Raw genomic sequence first — 18,216 nt, 5'->3', positions numbered from 1 at the left:
CCGTCTTATTCCTTTATAATATATGCTATATATGTATACATATGTATATGCTATAGTGAACATGGGGTTGTGTATATCTTTAAATTTTTTTTTTTAACGTTGATTTATTTTTGAGACAGAGAGAGACAGAGCATGAGCAGGGGAGGGTCAGAGAGAGAGGGAGACACAGGATCTGAAACAGGCTCCAGGCTCTGAGCGGTCAGCACAGAGCCTGATGCGGGGCTCGAACTCATGGACCGCGAGATCATGACCTGAGCCGAAGTTGGACGCTTAACCAACTGAGCCACCCAGGCGCCCCGTGTGTATATCTTTTAGAGTTACTTCAGATAAATCCTCAGAAGTGGAATTGCTAGATCATATGGTAGGTCTATTTTTAATTTTTCTTTTACCTTATAATCAATTTATTAAAAAGGTTGATTTAAGCATCTGTAATGGTGATGTCAACCTCAATTCCTGGCTCAATACTGATGAAAGTAATCTGTTTAAAAATCTCAGAAGGATTGTGCAAATCAATGAGTCGCTTATGGATCCTCATATGAAAACGATCTCAAGTCTTAGAACCATCACCACAAGGAGTTTCTCTTGTAATGATTCTGAGAGTCTTGGTAGGCATCCAAACTGGTCCTTTCACTTTTCTTTTGTGCCTCTGATCAAGTCACCACATACCTTCTCCAAAGATTTTACATTGTGGCTGGTTATAGTAATTCTAATTTGGAGAATTGCCACCTCTTGTTCCATGGGTGTCTTCCTGGTGTCTTTAGAAGCCATGGCTGTATCATGGCTTCCTGAACGACTTGTTCCTCAATAAGACAAACAGCGATGAGTCAGGAGCAGTCTATCTTAAATTTTTTGAGGAACTTCCATATAGTGTTCCACAGTGGCTCCTGGAGTTTGCATTTCCACCAATAGTGTACAAGGGTGTTGTTTTCTCCACATCCTCACCAACGGTTATTATTTCTTATATTTTTGATACAGCTGTTCTCACAAGTGTGAGGTGGTATCTCATTGTGGGTTTTTAAAAAGTTTATTTATTTAGAGAGAGAGAGAGAGAGAGAGTGTGCACGAGTGCAAGGGAAGGGCAAAAGAGAGAGTCCTAAGAAGGCTCTGCACTGAGAGCAGGCGCTGCACTCAGTGCAGAGCCCAATGTGGGTCTCAGTTTCACAACTATGAGATCATGAGCTGAGATGAAACTAAGAGTCAATCACTTAACATACTGAACCACCCAGGCACCACTCATTGTGGTTTTGGTGTGCATTACCCTGATGATTAGGTATGTTGAGCATCTTTTCATGTACCTGTCCACCATTTGCATGTCTTCTTTGGACACATGTCTATTGAGATTCTCTGCCTGTTGCAGACTATGAGTCTGGAGTTCTCTCTTGTCCAGCAAGAGAGTGGATGCAGAATTGAATAAGAGAAAGGCTAATGTCTGGGAGGAGACAAGAGCCCCGAATGGGATTTTGTCTCTGTATTTATTGAGCTCTCATGATCTTACACATGTGGTGACGTGAAGAAAATAGTCAGGTAGTAATCATTAACTTGTGTGTGTAAAAAGCAAGGGCCTGGGTGGCAAGTGGCATTTGTGATCAGAGCACAATAGTATATTGGTGCCAGATGGAAAGTAGTTTACTATAACGAGTTACTTGTGATCCCATTATACTATCTTGCTAACTAACCTTGGGCACTTTCACCCTGTGGTGGCGACTTTCAGCCTTAAGCTTTTTTAACTCATTTATGTAAGTATAAGGAATTCTTGAACCTGTTTCCCCACATCTACCCATTTGTAAATTGGATTGTTTTGTTTTTTTATTTTTATTTTTTGCTGTTGAGTTGTAGGAGTTCTTTATATACTTTGGGTATTAACCCCTTATCAGACATATGATTTGCAAATATTTTTTTTCATTCAGTAGATTGTTTTTGCATTTTGATTATTTCAGTTGCTGTGAAGAAGGTTTTTAGTTTGATTTAGTCCCATGTGTTGATTTTTGCTTTTGTTGCTTTTGCTTTTGGTGTCAAATCCAAAAAAATCAGTACTGAGACCAGGGTCAAGGAGCTTACCATTTATGTTTTCTTCTAGGAGTTTTATAGTTCCATGTCTTATGTTCACATCTTTAATTCATTTTGAGTAAATTTTTGTGTATGGTGTAAGATAGTGGTCCAGCTTTATTCTTTTGCATGTAGCTGTCCAGTTTTCCCAACATCATTTATTAAAGAAACTTTCCTCCACTGTATATATTCTTGGTTCCTTTGTCATAAATTAATTGACTATATATGCATGAGTTTATTTCTGGGCTCTCTATTCTGTTTCATTGTTCTGTATGTCTGTTTTTATGCCAATGCCATACTGTTTTGATAACTATAGGTTTGTAATATAGTTTGAAATCAGGGACCAGGGGGTCTCTAGCTTTGTTCTTTTTTCTCAGGATTGCTTTGACTACAAGGTCTTTCTTGGTTCCATACACATTTTAGGATTATTTGTTCTATTTCTGTGAAAAATGCCACAGGAATTTTCATAAGGATTGCATTGAATCTGTAGATGGCTTTGGGTAGTAAAGATATTTTAACAATATTGATTCTTCTGACCCATGTCACGGAGCGTTTGAGGTGACTTGATAGAATACTGCAAGTAACAAGAATCGACTGTATATACATTTTTGATATTGACTTTGTATCAAATAGTCTTGATAGATTCTTATAAATTTTAGTAATATACCTGTAGGTTTTTTGGGGTTTTCTACATGCATAATCATGTCATATGCAAAATGACACTTTATTGCCCTCTCTTTAATCTTTATGACTATAGTTTCTCTTTTGTGCCTTAGTCTGCCAGCCAGGACCTCCAGTACAATGTTGTACAGAAATGGTATTGGTCTTACTTGTCATATTCATAATCTCCAAGGGAAAGCTGTCAGTGTTTCACCTTAAGTATGGTATCTGCATAAGTTTTTCTTAGATAGCCCTCAGTAGATGAAGGCTAGTGTAAGATTTTTGTCATGAATGGATATTGAAAATTTTTTAGTCAACTCTGTTTTCTACATCTATTGAAATGACTATATGATTGTCTTTTCTTTTTTAAATCTTTATTTAATGTTTATTTAATATTTATTTTGAGAGGGAGAGTATGTGTGCAAGCAGTGGAGGGGCAGAGAGAGAGGGAGATCCCAAACAGGCTATGTGCTGTCACCAAAGAGACTGACACAGGGCTCAAACTCATGAACCATGAACCATGAGCCATGAGATCATGACCTGAGCTGAAACCAAGAGATGGATGCTTAACCAACTGAGCCACCCTATATGATTGTCCCCTATATGATTATCTTAATGGTTGATTTTTCTTTTCTTTTCTTTTTTTTTAAGGTTTTATTTTTAAGCAGTCTCCACACCCAGTGTGGGGCTTGACCTCACAACCCTGAGAGCAAGAGTTGCACTCTCCACCCACTGAGCCAGCCAGGCTCCCCTTCATGGTTGAATTTTCTAATATTAATTAACCTTCTCTGTTTCTGGAATTAATCCTCCCTCATATTATATTATCCTTTTTCTATGTTGCTGACTTAAGTTGGCTGCTATTTTGTTTAGATTTTTATGTATATATTCATTAATGAGATTGATATAAATTTTTCTTTCTTCAAATGTCCTTGTTAGGTTTTGTGTTAAGGTTATGGCTAGTCTCCTAAAACCACCTAATTTTATATAGATTTTGGGTGGGTAGTGTTCCTTTTTTAAAAAAGAGTTCTCAGAATAGTTTATGTGAGATTGGCGTGAATTTTTCCTTAAATTTTGACAACAAATCGTCTAGGCCTAGAGTTTTCTTTGTGGGAAGGTTTTTATTACTGTTTATTGTTGCTAATGGTTATTGGACTGTTCATATTTTATACTTCTTGTGTGGTTTTGATAACTTTTTTTTTTGTAGCTGTCTATCCATTTTACCTGCATCTTCATATTATTTGTATCAAGTTGTTTACAAGTATATTCTTAGGATCTGTAATGATGTTTCCTTTTTCCCCCTAATATTGATTTATTTGGCTTTTTCTCTCTCTTCTTGACCAGCTTAATTGACTATTTGTCAATTTTATTAGTGTTTTTAAAGAACTAACTTTTCTTTTTGATCTTCTCTATTTTTGTTTTCTATCTATGCAAAAAAGAATTAACATTGCAGGCTGGAGACTACTATTCTTAGAAAGTCCTGGGGCGCCTGGGTGGCGCAGTCGGTTAAGCGTCCGACTTCAGCCAGGTCACGACCTCGCGGTCCGTGAGTTCGAGCCCCGCGTCAGGCTCTGGGCTGATGGCTCAGAGCCTGGAGCCTGTTTCCGATTCTGTGTCTCCCTCTCTCTCTGCCCCTCCCCCGTTCATGCTCTGTCTCTCTCTGTCCCAAAAATAAATAAACGTTGAAAAAAAAATTAAAAAAAAAAAAAAAAGAAAGTCCTGCTTGCAGGGGTACCTGGGTGGCTCAGTCAGTTAAGCATCTGACTCTTGATCTCAGCTCGGGTCATGATCTCAGGGTTGTGAGTTCACGTCCTATATTAAAAAAAAAACGTAAGATAAAAGAGGGGAGCCTGGGTGACTCAGTCAGTTGAGGGTCTGACTTCTCTTCAGGTTATGATCTTGTGGTTCAGGAGTTCAAGTCTCACATCAGGCTCCCTGCTGTCAGTGTGGAGCCCACTTCAGATCCACTGTCTCCCTCTCTCTGTGCTCTTTCTCTCTCCAAACAATATAAACATTTAAAAAAAAGAAAAAAAAGAATGTCCTGCTTATAAGGTTGGCCCCTGACGTGTCTAGGAACTTAGATTTGAAGAGGGTTCTCACCAATCCCCAACTGATAAGGATAGTTAACTGTGCCTGAACTGTTTGTGCAAACAATGTGGTATATGCTGAATACCTGCTCTCCTTCTAGGAGTCTAGAATTTGGGTATGTGATCGGTAGAGGGTGCCTGTAGGACCAGCACCCAGTAAAAACTTCGGGCATTGAGTCTCTAAAAAGCTTCCCTGATAGACAATACTTCACACATGTTCACACAGTTCGATGCTGGGGGAATTAAGGGTATCCTATGTGACTACCCTGGCAGAGGACTCTTGGAAGCACGCATTTGATTTCTAGCAGCCTTTGCCCCATTCCCCTTTTCTCTTTTCTGATTTTGCTTTGTGTCCTCTTGCTGTAATAAATCATAGCTATGAGTATAACTATATGCAAGTACTGAGTCCCTTTTTTTTTTAATGTTTGTTAATCTTTGAAGGAGAGAGACAGAGCGTGATGGGGGGAAGCCAGAGAGAGAGAGGGAGACAGAATCCAAAGTAAGCTCCAGGCTCTGAGCTGTCAGCACAGAGCCCAATGCGGGGCTCGAATTCACAAACTGAGAGATCATGACTGAAGTCGGACGCTTAACTGACTGAGCCACTCAGGTTCCCCCTCTGAGTCCTTCTTTCTAATCATCACTGAACCTAGGGTAGCCTTGGGGATGTTTGACACACCATTGTGAATGGCAGGTATTTCTATCTGAGATTGGGCTACTTATTGTCCATATTTATCAGTCTGTCTCATTGAGCTTATCTATTTAATTTCACTTGTGCATTAAAAGAGATTTGCATCACATACAGAGATAATTTGATTCTCCCTTTTCCCCGTTACTTCTCAAATTTAAGGTCTTTTAGGGATGGTGCAGTTAAGAAACCTTATCCTCCAAAGATACTGGCCAACAAGAAGTCGTCTCCCTTCTCTGGGATCCAGAGAGAGCTACCTAGTGCTGGTCATCCAGTGCAGTATCATGCCTCACATGGTTGGACCCGAAGGAACCAGCTACGAGAATTGCGCATCAGGTGAGCTTGCGAGTGGTCATCTGCCTGCAATAATGTTTCCATTGTTCTCCCTTCTTGGTTAAAATGAGGGAATGATCTTCTTTTCGTATCTGTTATTTAGGTGGGGACTTTGATGCCTGCTCTTTGTGGCAGAATGTTCAGAAGAAAAGGACATTTAGGAATCTGCAGACTTAAAATCTGTCATTCTGTGTTTTCATTCACATTCTCTAGTTGGGCCCCACGATGTGTTAAGCTATAAGGAGTCTCCAGAAAAAGTCTAAACATAGTCTGAGAGAAATTAGTGTTTTCCACTACTCTTGATTAGGTCTACCAAAGGCATTCATTTATTCATTTAACAAAAATTTATCAGGCCTTCTCTTCCTTGGCGCTGCCTGTGACAGCCATTTCCTGTTGGCATCATAGCTGCCCTCGGACCTCTGGTGAAGCCCAAGGTCATTAAAAAGAGGACCAAGAAGTTTATCTGGCACCAGTTAGACCAGTATGTCAAAATTAAGTGCAACTGGCAGAAACCTAGAGTCATTGACAATAGGGTGTGCAGGAGATTCAAGGGCCAGATCTTGATGCCCAGAATTGGTTACAAGAGCAATAAGAAAACAAAGCACATGCTGCCCAGTGGCTCCCAGAAGTTCCTAGTCCACGGTGTCAAGGAGCTTGAAGTGCTGCTGATGTACAGTAAATCTTACTGTGCAGAAATTGCTCACAGTGTCTTCTCCAAGAATTGCAAAGCCGTTGTGGAAAGAGCAGCCCAGCTGGCCCTCAGAGTCACCAATCCCAATGCCAGGCTGCACGGCGAAAAAAATGAATAGACAGCTTATGTGCACATCATATTTGGGTTAATAAAACCATAAAACTACAAAAAAGATTTGTCAGGTACCTATTTAGCCAGGTGGTGGGCTAGATGCTGAGCATACAAGATGAATAAGACATTCCTGGTCCATGACCTCATGAAAGCTTAAAATCATGTGGGCTTGACAGACTGTTAAACAAGTCACAACAAAGCATGATCAGTGCCATAAGAGGATGTGGCACTGTGGGCCACGTGGTTATAACAGTTCCACTGGTGTAGCCAGCAGGAACTTCCCAGGGGAAGTGGGGTTTAAGTCAAGTCCTAAAGGATAATGTAAGAATAAGCTGGATAAAGGGCAGAAGGAAAAAGAGTGTTCCAAGCCAAACCTGGAGACTAACTGGCCAAGACAAGCCAACTTTTTTTGTGTATACCAGGTACTGTGCTGGGTACTTGGGATGCTATAAGACATGGTCCCTGCTCTCAGGGGCTCACAGTCCAGAGCCAACAACAGGCACCCTGTGAGCCCATTACTATGATTTGGTGTCATAACTTTATATTATACTAAGGGTTGAAACAGAGTTTTGAGGGTGTAAAGCTATTCACTATGTTTGGTTTGGGGAAGGTCCAGGAAGGCTTCACATAGGAGCAAGCATTGAAGATGAGCCTTGATAGGTAAGTGGGCATTTGCTAGGTATTTTAGGCAATAAGAAAAACACGAATAAAAGTATTATCATGTACTTCCTTTTCCTCAACTCTGAAGTTTCATTGACAAAATACTTTGTATTGAAAATATTTTTTGAAAATAATCTGCTTGGGGTGCCTGGCTGGCTCAGTAGGTAGAGCATGCAACTCTTGATCTCAGGGTTGTGAATTCGAGCCCCACAGTGGAGGTAGAGACTACTTAAAAAAACTGCTTGATCTTGGTTTTATAAGTCTGTCCCATCCTATGCTGTATTTGCTACAAGATCAGCTATGATTCACCTTTTGACTCATGCTAGCATCTGTCCCCCTGGGACCTTAGTTTCCTTCTGCTTTCCAGAAAGTTGATAACATAAGTCAAATGGAGTTTTAAAATGTGTATATCCTTTCTTTGTTTCTTTCAGATGCGTGGCCAGAAAGTTCTTATATTTGTGGATTCGAGTAACTTTTGGAAGAGTATTTCCCTCTAAAGCCAGGTAGTATTAGCTCAGAACACCAAACTTCTCTGAGTTTGTTCTAGGTTTTATTTTATATTAAGCTCATGTGTAACCTTTGTTATGGCATGTGTTACATTCTTCTCCTGCTGCCCTCCAGTGTCCAGCAGGCATCTGATATAATGGTGACCTAGCAGAGTAGTTTGAATGCATGTGTGAAGCAATCGGAAATAAACCAAGATAGCTAAGACCCTCTGTGAAAAGGTATTCTGAGTATTTGCCCAGAAATAAGCAATTTCCTTCAGGACACTGTTGAGATTGACCACATTGACATGATCTAGGACAGGACCTGGGGGAAAAGTTGCATTGGCAAGGGGAGTGAAATTTTAGTCAAGAGAATGTCCCTGTGCCGCACCTTCCCTCTGTATGGGCCACTGCCCCCTGCTACAGGTTTTGGTTAAAATTGCTTTAACTGCAGTACCCAGAATGGATTGCTAGGGGGAGACACCAGCATCAGGGACACATGCAAGAGGTAGTGGGGTTGGAGAGAAGGGGCCAGTGTATGGTATATTTCAGAGGAAGAATTGGCAGCCGTTGAGATGTAAGCATTTTTTTTTTTTTAAACTGGAATGTTGTGGGTTCTTAACCTCTCTATTCTTCCTTTATAACAACCTTTCGTTTCATTTTTCTGACATTGTCACTTTACTAATATGAAACGTCATCCAAATTTTTTGATTCAAACTCCTTTAAGCAAATTTGGCCTGTGGGTGTTCTCTGAAATCTTTTTTTTTTTTCACTTTTTTTATTTCGCTTTCATTTTTGAAGGATATTTCACTCCATAGAGAAATCTAGGTTGCCAGTTTTCCCTCCAGCATTTTGAAGATATTTCATTGTCTTATGGCTTCCATTTGTAAGTTGTTAGTCTAATTATTGCTGCTTTGAAGATTCATTATCTTATTTTTCGAAGTTTTAATATGATATGACTAGGTATGGATTCATTTTCTTAAAGTCTTAGCTCATGCTGACATAATAGGTCACAGGGTTTTGGTTTTTTGCTTTGTTTTATGTACACATCTTCCTGGCATACTTTCTTTGTCCAAAGTCATGTTATTCTCCTTTTCCTTTTTCTTACAATCACTTGCATGAGATTTGACCTCAGATACTTTGTTGCTCTTTTTATTTTTCTTATTTTTTTAACGTTTATTTTTGAGACCAAGAGAGTGAGAGCGAGAGCGAGAGAGAGAGAGAGAGCATGAGAGTGGGAGAGGGCCAGAAAGGGAAGACAGAGAATCAGAAGCAGGCTCAGCACAATGAGCACAGAGCCTGGTGCAGGGCTTGAAACCAAGAGTCGGACGCTTAACTGACTGAGCCACCCAGGAGCCCCTGTTGCTTTTTTTATTTTTTTTTTATTTTTTTTTTTAACGTTTATTTATTTTTGAGACAGAGACAGAGCATTAACGGGGGAGGGTCAGAGAGAGGGAGACACAGAATCTGAAACAGGCTCCAGGCTCTGAGCTGTCAGCACAGAGCCCGATGCGGGGCTCGAACTCACGGACCTCTGAACTTTTAGAGCAAGGCAAGGTCAGTTAACTTTCCTGATTTCACAGAGCTGTCTCATTTGTAGTATTAACAAAAATCATGCTGTCTTGCTCTATAGGATATCCTGGTTCTGTTCTCCTAAAATACTTGGTCTGATCCTCTCTTTCCTCTTCTCGATTGTCCCTCTCCTCAATTTCTATTCTACTCCCCGCAGCTTTTTCTCAGTATGAAGCTCTGTCCTAAAAGGGAGCCTGGCATGTTGGGTCTGAGACTATAGGCACTGGACTGCTCCAGCTGTTTCGGTTCTTTCTACATGAGCCGTGGTAACTGAGGGGACAGAGTTCTTGTCAGGTTCAGCTGCTAGTCTCAAATTGGGCCTCTGCACTTTGCAGTGACTGCTTATTGGCTGTTTGGAGGTTTTCCCATTCTCCAGCTCCTTAGATGCCACCCTCATTGTTCTTTCTTCCTCCTGTAGAAATATTAATACTATGCAGGTCTTTTGACTGTGGATGGTTTGTCCCTGTCTGCTTGCATTTTGGATTTATGGCGATACCTTGTCACCTGGTTTTGTTGTAACTGATACATGAATTTTTGGTTTTGCTACGTGGTTGCCGTATGTGTTTTACAGGGATTCAGAGACAGGAAAACTATGTTGCGCCCTCTACTATCTTCACCAAATTATTTTCCTACTTAATTTCACTTTACTTAATATTTGACCCATATTTAACTGGAAACCTTTTTTTTCAAGTAATACTCATTTATATTCCAAATACTTGGGAAATGCTGATTATATCAGTTAGGAATGCATTTAGGGCGCCCCTGGGTGGCTCAGTCTGTTAAACATCGGACTTCGGCTCAGGTCATGATCTCGCGGGTTGAGAATTTGATCCTGGAGTTGGACTCTGTGCTGACAGCTCAGAGCGTGGACCCTACTTCAGATTCTGTGTCTCCCTCTCTCTCTGCCGCTCCCTCTACTCACGCTGTCTCTCTCTCTCTCTCTCTCTCTCTCAAAAAAATAAACATTAAAAAAAAGAAATGTATTTGATTCTAAATAAGAGAAACTCTGGCAATAGCTTTAACAAATTGGGATTTGCTTTTTCTCATAAGCAGTCTGGAGGATGGTGTTGGTTTAGCTGTTCAGTGATGCCATCAGAGACTCAGGCTTTTAGTACCTTTCAAGTTCACCATTCTTAATATATTGCCCCTTTGTTCTCAGAGATGACACTGCATAGTTGCAAAATGAGTGTTCTATTTTACACAGGAAGGAGTAAGGGAAGGGTGGTGTCAGCTAGATCTGTCTCTTACGCAGGAAAACAAAACTTTCCTGAAAGCCCTCAGCTGCATTCTGCTTCTGCCTCATTGGCCAGCAGAAGAGCTGGCTACCTTTTGCTGCAAAGCAGGCTGGGAAAGAAACCTTTCCAGCCTCTGCAGTTGGATGCCTGTGAGGAAGCAAAGGCTTGACTCTGGATGTTGGGTTAGCCAGTGACAGATGTTGGCCATACTGCTTTGAAATGATCACATTATTATACTCTTTACTTTCTTTGCTCTTGAATAGTAAGGGTATGGAGGAAAGAATACTGGACTGGAATTGGGGAGACCCAAGTTTTGGTCCTAGCCCAGATCATAGGTAATTGTTTGGTCTAGGATAAGTTATGGCTCTGGGCCTTCTCAAATTGTAAAAAGAGAGAGTGAGAATGCTATTTGTTGTCTAAGCATCTATCAGAGTTAGTATTCTGATACTGTGTTTCCATTGACTTAGAAATTTGTGATTTTTTTTTTTTTTTCAAGTTGTAATCTCTCTTTAAATCAAGTGGGTTGTTATTTGGGGGAAAATTTTACATACTGATCTTTGCTTTTTTTGTTATTGTTTTGGTCTTTTTCCATGTTATTTATTCCTCACTTTTAGGAATATTAGAGAATTATTTCATACCAGAAAATGCAGAATAATGTCTTTATATTCTTGGAAATTTTTTTAACTTTTATAAACTGGCATTGTTTTATCATTAATAAACTGAATCAAAATGATCATTGAATTAGTAGGGTGAAAATAATGCAGTATATGTCCATTTATAAGGTAGTCATAAATATGAGATAGTTAGCTATTTTTCTGAAGAGGAGATCTAAATAAAAATTTTTGGCTAACTTGGGAAGTAGGTAAAATGCTCTTGTCTATTTATAGTATTTATTTATTTTCTAAGTTTATTTATTTATTTTGAGAGAGAACAAGTGGGTGAGGAGCAGAGAGAGAGGGAGAGAGAGAGAATCTCAAGCAGGCACTGCAGTGTCAGTGCAGAGCCCAACACAGGGCTTGAAGTCACAAACTGTGAGATCATGACCTGAGCCAAAACCGAGTTGGACACTTAACCAACTGAGCCACCCCAGCGCCCCTATAGTATTTATTTATTTTTATTTACAATATTTAATTCATCAATATTTCTTTCTCATTCTTAGCTAATGGCCTTGCTTCCTATTTTCTTGATAGAAACAACAGAAGAGACTTGCACAAGCTCCCTCCACCACATCCACCCACTCACCGTGAGCATCTATCACCATGCAACTTGCTTTCCCTACTGTTAGGCCAGTGACCTGTCCTTGCTCTCATCTGCGGCAAAATTTTTGGCTTCTGCATTCGGTTGCCTTTGTGCCTACTCAAGGCCATCACCCTAGCAATTTTTTTTTCTCTTTTCTGCATTATCAATGTTTTGCTCTCTACTGGATCATTTGCACCAGCATATGATACCCTTTATTTCTCTTATCCTGAAAAAAATAAAATCTCTTTGGCTGTAGGTCCTCCTGCAGCTAGCACTCTGTATCTTTGCTCCCCTTTACATCAACTCCCCTGGCCAGACTTGGTGTGTCCAACATGTCTTGTAATCTACCCTTAAATCTATCCCACTAGGCTTTAGATTCTACTCCTCCACCAAAACTATATTTGTTAAGGTCATTGCATTTGCCAAAATTAGTGGTAAATTCTGAAACTTCCTCTTACTTGGCCTACCAGGAAGCGAGACAGTCTGTCATTCCCTTCTCTGAGAAGCCCTTTCTTCTTGCACCTTCCAGGTTACCATCCTCTCATGATTTCCCTTTTCCTTCTTTGACTGCTCCATCTTTTCTTTTGTGGATTCCTCCTCACCTAAATACCCAGTGCCACATCTTTGTGCTGCTTCTGTGTACCTCACAATCGTGATAATCTCATCAACTCTCAGGATGATTCCCAAATATATACACCCCGCCCAGACCTCTCTCTTGTCCAGATGCTATGTATGTGACAATTCCACTGTGTGTCTAATAGATGTCACAACTTAACTATGTCCAAACCTGAAATCTAGAGCATCCCACAAACCTCTCTGCTGAGCCTTCTCCCTCTCCGTTAATGGAAACTCCCATATTTCCAGGGACTTGGGTCAGAAACCCGGGAGTCACCTTTGACATCTCTCTCTCATACCCCAGTTTACAATGCCAAATGCCCAAATTGTGTTGACATAACTTTCAAGATATATTCAGACTCCACTTCTCTTCAGCACTTCCAGTACCACCCTGGTCCAAGCCATCATCATGTCTCCCCCTGAATGACTGCAGTAACTTCACTGGTCTCCTATTTCCAGCCCTAGCCCCAGTCAGTCTTTTCACAACTGGTATTCTGAGTAAATCAAGTCATGTCCCTCCTCTGCTCAGATGGCTTCCCTTCTGGCCAAGAGTAAAAGCCATAGTCCTTATGGTGGCCTATAAAGCCAATTGACTTTTTTGTTATCTATCTATGGATTTTTAAAAAAATTCTGCTGTCATATTTAAAATTCCCAACATCTCTTTTTTGTTCTCTGAATATTCCTTTTTTTTTAAGAAATAGCATCCTGTAGGTTCATAATCTTTTGAAGTTAATGTAGCTATTTGTTTTTAGGATTTTTGCTTATATTGTCTGTTTCTTCTGAGCCCTTTTTTTCTCTGTGCTTTTGGTCACTGTCTCATATTGGAGCCTTTCCTCAAATATCAAAACGTCCTTTCATTGTCTATTCATATTTAAGAGTTAGGCACTGGGGCGCCTGGGTGGCGCAGTCGGTTAAGCGTCCGACTTCAGCCAGGTCACGATCTCGCGGTCCGTGAGTTCGAGCCCCGCGTCGGGCTCTGGGCTGGTGGCTCGGAGCCTGGAGCCTGTTTTTCCGATTCTGTGTCTCCCTCTCTCTCTGCCCCTCCCCCGTTCATGCTCTGTCTCTCTCTGTCCCAAAAATAAAAATAAAAACGTTGAAAAAAAAAATTAAGAGTTAGGCACTAAAATGCTACTTTTGGAATCCTTTCTATGTATGCATAAGGACTTATAAACTGAAGGCTTCACCTTAGGCTTTTGAGGTAGAGACTGGACAGTTTCACTGAGGAACCTTCAGCTGTCACTATCCAGAAGCCTTTTCTGTTAGGTGGTTGATCATGTTCCCCAGAGGAGAGGAATCCTCCAAATTCTTTCTGGGCTGGAGTGGCTTGGAGGTGGGTGGTAGTGATTATACACTTGGAATGTGGATCTCACTGTTGAGTATGTGGACTTTCCATTTAAGACCCTCTCCAGATCTCTGCTGATATTCTGCAGTCCAGTGTTCCTCTCTTGAGCTTCTCCAGAGATAAACCCAAGTCTCTGCTTGGGTGAATAAAAGGATGGAGGGGCCTAATTGCTGCTTATGCCCAGGCTTGCAAACAATCCTGTGTTTTTATCTCCACCCAGGGCTCCCTCATTCCTGATGCCTCATGTTCCCATGCCTCTCTGAGGTCTGTGCCACCAGCTGGTTGCTTCTTGACTCCCACAGGACAAGATACTTAGTACTCTCTTGGCTTTCTCTGATATGGTATGATATGTTGATTCAGTTCTCTGATATGGTGATTCAGTTGCCTGCACTATCATTTAAAATTTGTTAACATCTTGGGGCGCCTGGGTGGCTCAGTCGGTTGAGCGTCCGACATCGGCTCAGGTCACGATCTCACGGTTCGTGGGTTCGAGCCCCGCGTCAGGCTCTGGGCTGATGGCTCAGAGCCTGGAGCCTGCTTCCGATTCTGTGTCTCCCTCTCTCTCTGCCCCTCCCCCATTCATGCTCTGTCTCTCTCTGTCTCAGAAATGAATAAACATTAAAAAAAAAACTAAAAAAAAAATTTGTTGACATCTCTAATCTATCACTGTTGCTCCTATTCTCTTTGTCTTTGTGAGTTTACACCTTTTGAAATGTATGTGCTGTTATTTTAGTGGGGTTTAGGAAGAGAAGGATGTTGATGGATAGTAGTAGATGATGGAAGGAAGTACATGTGCACATGGAAGTGGTTCTTTTCCATGAAATTTTTTAAAAATTGTGATCAAAGTTGTTTAAAAATTCTTCAGGGGCACCTGGGTGGCTCAGTCAGTTAAGCGATCGACTCTTGATTTCAGCTCAGGTCATAATCTCACCGTTTGTGAGACTAAGCCTTGCATCAGGCTCTGTGCTGTGAGCTTGGGATTCTTTCTCTGCCCTTCCCCCAGTCATGCTTTCTCTCTCTCAAAATAAACAAACATTAAAAAAAAATGTTTTACTATAGACACATGTAATAGGAAACACTAGTCTTCTATAATCTTCCTGAGAGAAAACCACTGGTAATAGTTTGGTATTGTGGAGATGTTTTCAGGCTTTTAGTATGTATAATATAATTATTTTTATGTATGCAGAGTACATGCATATAGATGTATATGTTTTTATGTATGTCTACAAATATGTATGTGTGTGCATACATTATATATGTGTAAATATATACAAATTTGTATGCATTCTAACATAGTAGTGGAAATACAAAAAAAATGTAACTTTAGAGGTGCCTGAGTGGCTTAGTCGGTTAAGTGTCCGATTTTGGTTCGAGTCAGGATCTCATGGTTTGTGAGTTCAAGCCCCACATTGGGCTCTCTGGTGTCAGCGCAGAGGCTGCTTCTGATCCTCTGTCTCCTTCTCTCTCTGCCCCTCCCCCATTTGTTCGTGCTGTCTCTCAAAAATAAATAAACATGAAAAAAATTAACTTTAGAAAATGGTGTCATACATACTATGAGGTAGCTTTATTTTTTCACCTAACTACTTCTCTGGAACATCTCATTTCAGTATCTTTAGCTCCACTTCACAAAAAATGACTAGGTGAAGTTACTTGAATTTAACCTATCCAACCCTTTGAGGGACATTATCAGTCACCCCCACAGTGCCTGTTAGCATCAACACAATCTGCCATTGCTCTTGTTTTCTTTCTTATTACCTTTGTCCCCTCTTTATAGCCTCTACGTATTTTCTGCTGTTTTTATAACTCTCCTGGACAGATTCCAGTGAAACTAATATGCTCTGTTCTTATTAAGTACTAGGAATAACATTAAGTATTTGCTTATTTTATAACTTTTAATCTCCTCTATACATAAATGTGAAGTGTAGTTACTACTTTAAAAATATTTTTTAGGGCCACCTGGGTGGCTCAGTTGAGCATCTGACTTTGGCTCAGGTCATGATCTTGTGGTTTGTGAGTTTGAGCCCCACATAGGGCTCGCTGCTGACAGAGCCCGCTTTGGATCCTCTGTCCTGCTCTCTTTGCCCCTCCCCTGGTTGTGCTCTCCCCAAAATAAATAAATATTAAAAAAATAATAATAAAAACATTTTTTTTAGTCTGATGAAGAAAAAAATGAAGAATAATTTTCAACTCATGGTATTTGAAAAGTCAGATTTTTATTTTACTTTAACCTCCTCAATTGGTAAGATCTGTACTATAACGTTTTTAGCTTTTTTCCTAGTTTAAGTACTTTTTTTTCCTAGTTTAAATACTTCTAAATATTTGATCTGAAAATATGTTTTTATTCTATTCTGGTGTTATCAAATAATGAGCCATGCTTTTCTATGAGAATGTAACAGCAATATGAAACTAATTTGGGAACAAATACCAGCTCCCACATCATCATAGATTTTTCTCTGATTTTTGTTCATTGCCAAAGGTGTTACTATGAGCAAAGAATACTACGGAAGGTCTTTGAAGAATGGAAAGAAGAGTGGTGGGTTTTCCAGCGAGAGTGGAAACTCTGTGTTCGAGCAGACTGCCACTATAGGTCAGGTTTCATGTTATATTACTTTAATTTTGCTGATTCACATTATGAAATAGTTATCTGTTGGCATATTTCTGGTCAAAAGGAGAAAGTTTTTTTGTCCCCCAGTTTTACTGAGATATAACTGACATATAACTGTATGAGTTTCAGGTATACAGCATAAAGGTTTGACATATATATTGTGAAATGATTACCACAATAAGTGTAGTTAACATCCATTGTCTCATAAAGATACAATAAAAAGAAATGGAAAAAAAAAAGAAAAAAGCTTCTTTTAGTTATAATGAAAAGTCTTAGGATTTATTCTCTTAACTTTTACATATATCATACAGTAGTGGTAACTATAGTTATCATGTTGTACATTTCATCCTGAGGACTTATCTATTTTATAATTGGAAGTTTGTGCCTTTTGACTACTTTCCTCCAATTCCTTCTCCGTGTACTCTCCCACCCCCACCTCTGGTAACCACAAATCTGATCTTTTTCTATGAGTTTTTTTGGTTCATTTTTAGATTCCACAGGTAAGTGAGATCATACAGTATTTGTCTTTGTCTGACTTAATCATTCAATATAATGCCCTCAAGGTTCATCCATGTTGTCACAAATGGCAGAGTTTCTTTGTTTTTTATTCCATTGTATATATAGACCACAACTTTATCCATTCATCCATCATGGACAATTAGGTCGTTTCCATATCTTAGCTATTGTAAATAATACTGCTATGAACATGAGGGTGAAAATATCTTTGCAAGTTAGTGTTTTTGTTTACATTAGATATATTCCCAGAAGTGAAATTGCTGGATCATATGGTAGTTCTACTTTTAATTTTTTAGGATCCTCCATATTGTTTTTCATAGTGGCTGTAGCAATTTACAGTCTCCACATTCACACCAGCATTTGTTATCTTTTGTCTTTTTGATAATGGTCATTCTAACAAGTATGAGGTGATAGCTCATTGTGGTTTTTCATTTCCCTGATGACTAGTGATGTTGAGCATCTTTTCATGAACCTGTTGGCCTTACATAGACCTTCTTTGGAAAAATGTCTATTCAGGATCTTTGCCTATTTTTTTTAAAATGGGCTCCATGCCCAGCGTAGGCCTTTGACTCATGACTTCAAGATCAAGAGTTGCAGGCTCTACCAACTGAGCCAGCCAGGTACCCCTTTGCCTATTTTTAAGTTAGATTATTTGGGGGGTTTGCTATTAAGTTGTATAAGTTCTGTATATATTTTGGATATTAACCCTTTATCAGAATTATGGTTTGCAAGTATTTTTTCCCATTCCACAGGTTATCTTTTTCACTTTCTTGATTGTTTCTTTTGCTGTATAGAAGTTTTTTAGTTTGATGTAGTCCTACTTGTTTATGTTTATTTCATTGCTTGTGCTTTAGGTGTCATACCAAAAAAATCATTTCTAAGATGTGAAGGTGCTTTTTCCCTATATTTTCCTTTAGAAGTTTCATGGTTTCAGATCTTATATTTAAGTCTTTAATCCACTGCAAGTTAATTTTTTGTGAGTGGTTTAAGATATGTGTCTGGTATCATTCCTTTACATGTGAATATCCAGTTTTCCCAACACCATTTATTGAAGAGATTGTCTTTTCTCCACTGAGTAGTCTTGGCTCCTTTTTCAAATATTAGTTGACCATATATACTTGGGTTTATTTCTGGGCTTTTGATTCTGTTCCATTGGTCTGTTTGTTTTCATGCAGTACCATATGCTTTGATTACTATAGCTTTACAACATAGCTTTAAATCAGGAAGTGTGATGCCTCCTGCTTTGTTCTTCTTTCTCAGAATTGCTTTGGATATGTGGAGTCTTTTGTGATTCCATAGAAATTTTAGGATTGTTCTGCTTCTGTAGAAAATGCCAT

General features: G+C 39.6%; 2 protein-coding genes and 1 pseudogene across 14 annotated transcripts in view; 2 read left to right on the top strand and 1 right to left on the bottom strand.

Moving 5' to 3' along the window:
* The window catches only part of SFI1 (SFI1 centrin binding protein), a 104,657-nt gene that overhangs the window by 18,695 nt on the left and 67,746 nt on the right, over positions 1-18,216 (top strand). For 7 of the 13 annotated variants that reach the window (XM_040464014.1, XM_040464013.1, XM_040464012.1 and 4 more), the window contains 3 exons: positions 5,638-5,811; positions 7,702-7,773; positions 16,235-16,345. In XM_040464014.1, the coding sequence (XP_040319948.1) occupies positions 5,638-5,811; positions 7,702-7,773; positions 16,235-16,345 (357 nt within the window). The remainder of the gene's footprint in view (positions 1-5,637; positions 5,812-7,701; positions 7,774-16,234; positions 16,346-18,216) is intronic. The other 6 variants (XM_040464023.1, XM_040464016.1, XM_040464024.1 and 3 more) reach the window with 4 other exon arrangements.
* On the bottom strand, positions 418-768 carry LOC121022663 (40S ribosomal protein S20-like; annotated as a pseudogene).
* LOC121022687 (60S ribosomal protein L32-like) lies at positions 6,189-6,671 on the top strand (the record flags this gene model as incomplete). The annotated part of the gene is made up of 1 exon (XM_040464087.1): positions 6,189-6,671. A coding segment is annotated over one exon (429 nt), but the record flags the coding sequence as incomplete, so codon positions are not given.

The sequence above is a fragment of the Herpailurus yagouaroundi genome, unplaced genomic scaffold (genome assembly GCF_014898765.1).
Source record: "Herpailurus yagouaroundi ecotype Mexico unplaced genomic scaffold, PumYag 428, whole genome shotgun sequence".
NCBI lineage: Eukaryota > Metazoa > Chordata > Mammalia > Carnivora > Felidae > Herpailurus > Herpailurus yagouaroundi.
This window is presented reverse-complemented; position numbering and strand designations above follow the sequence as displayed.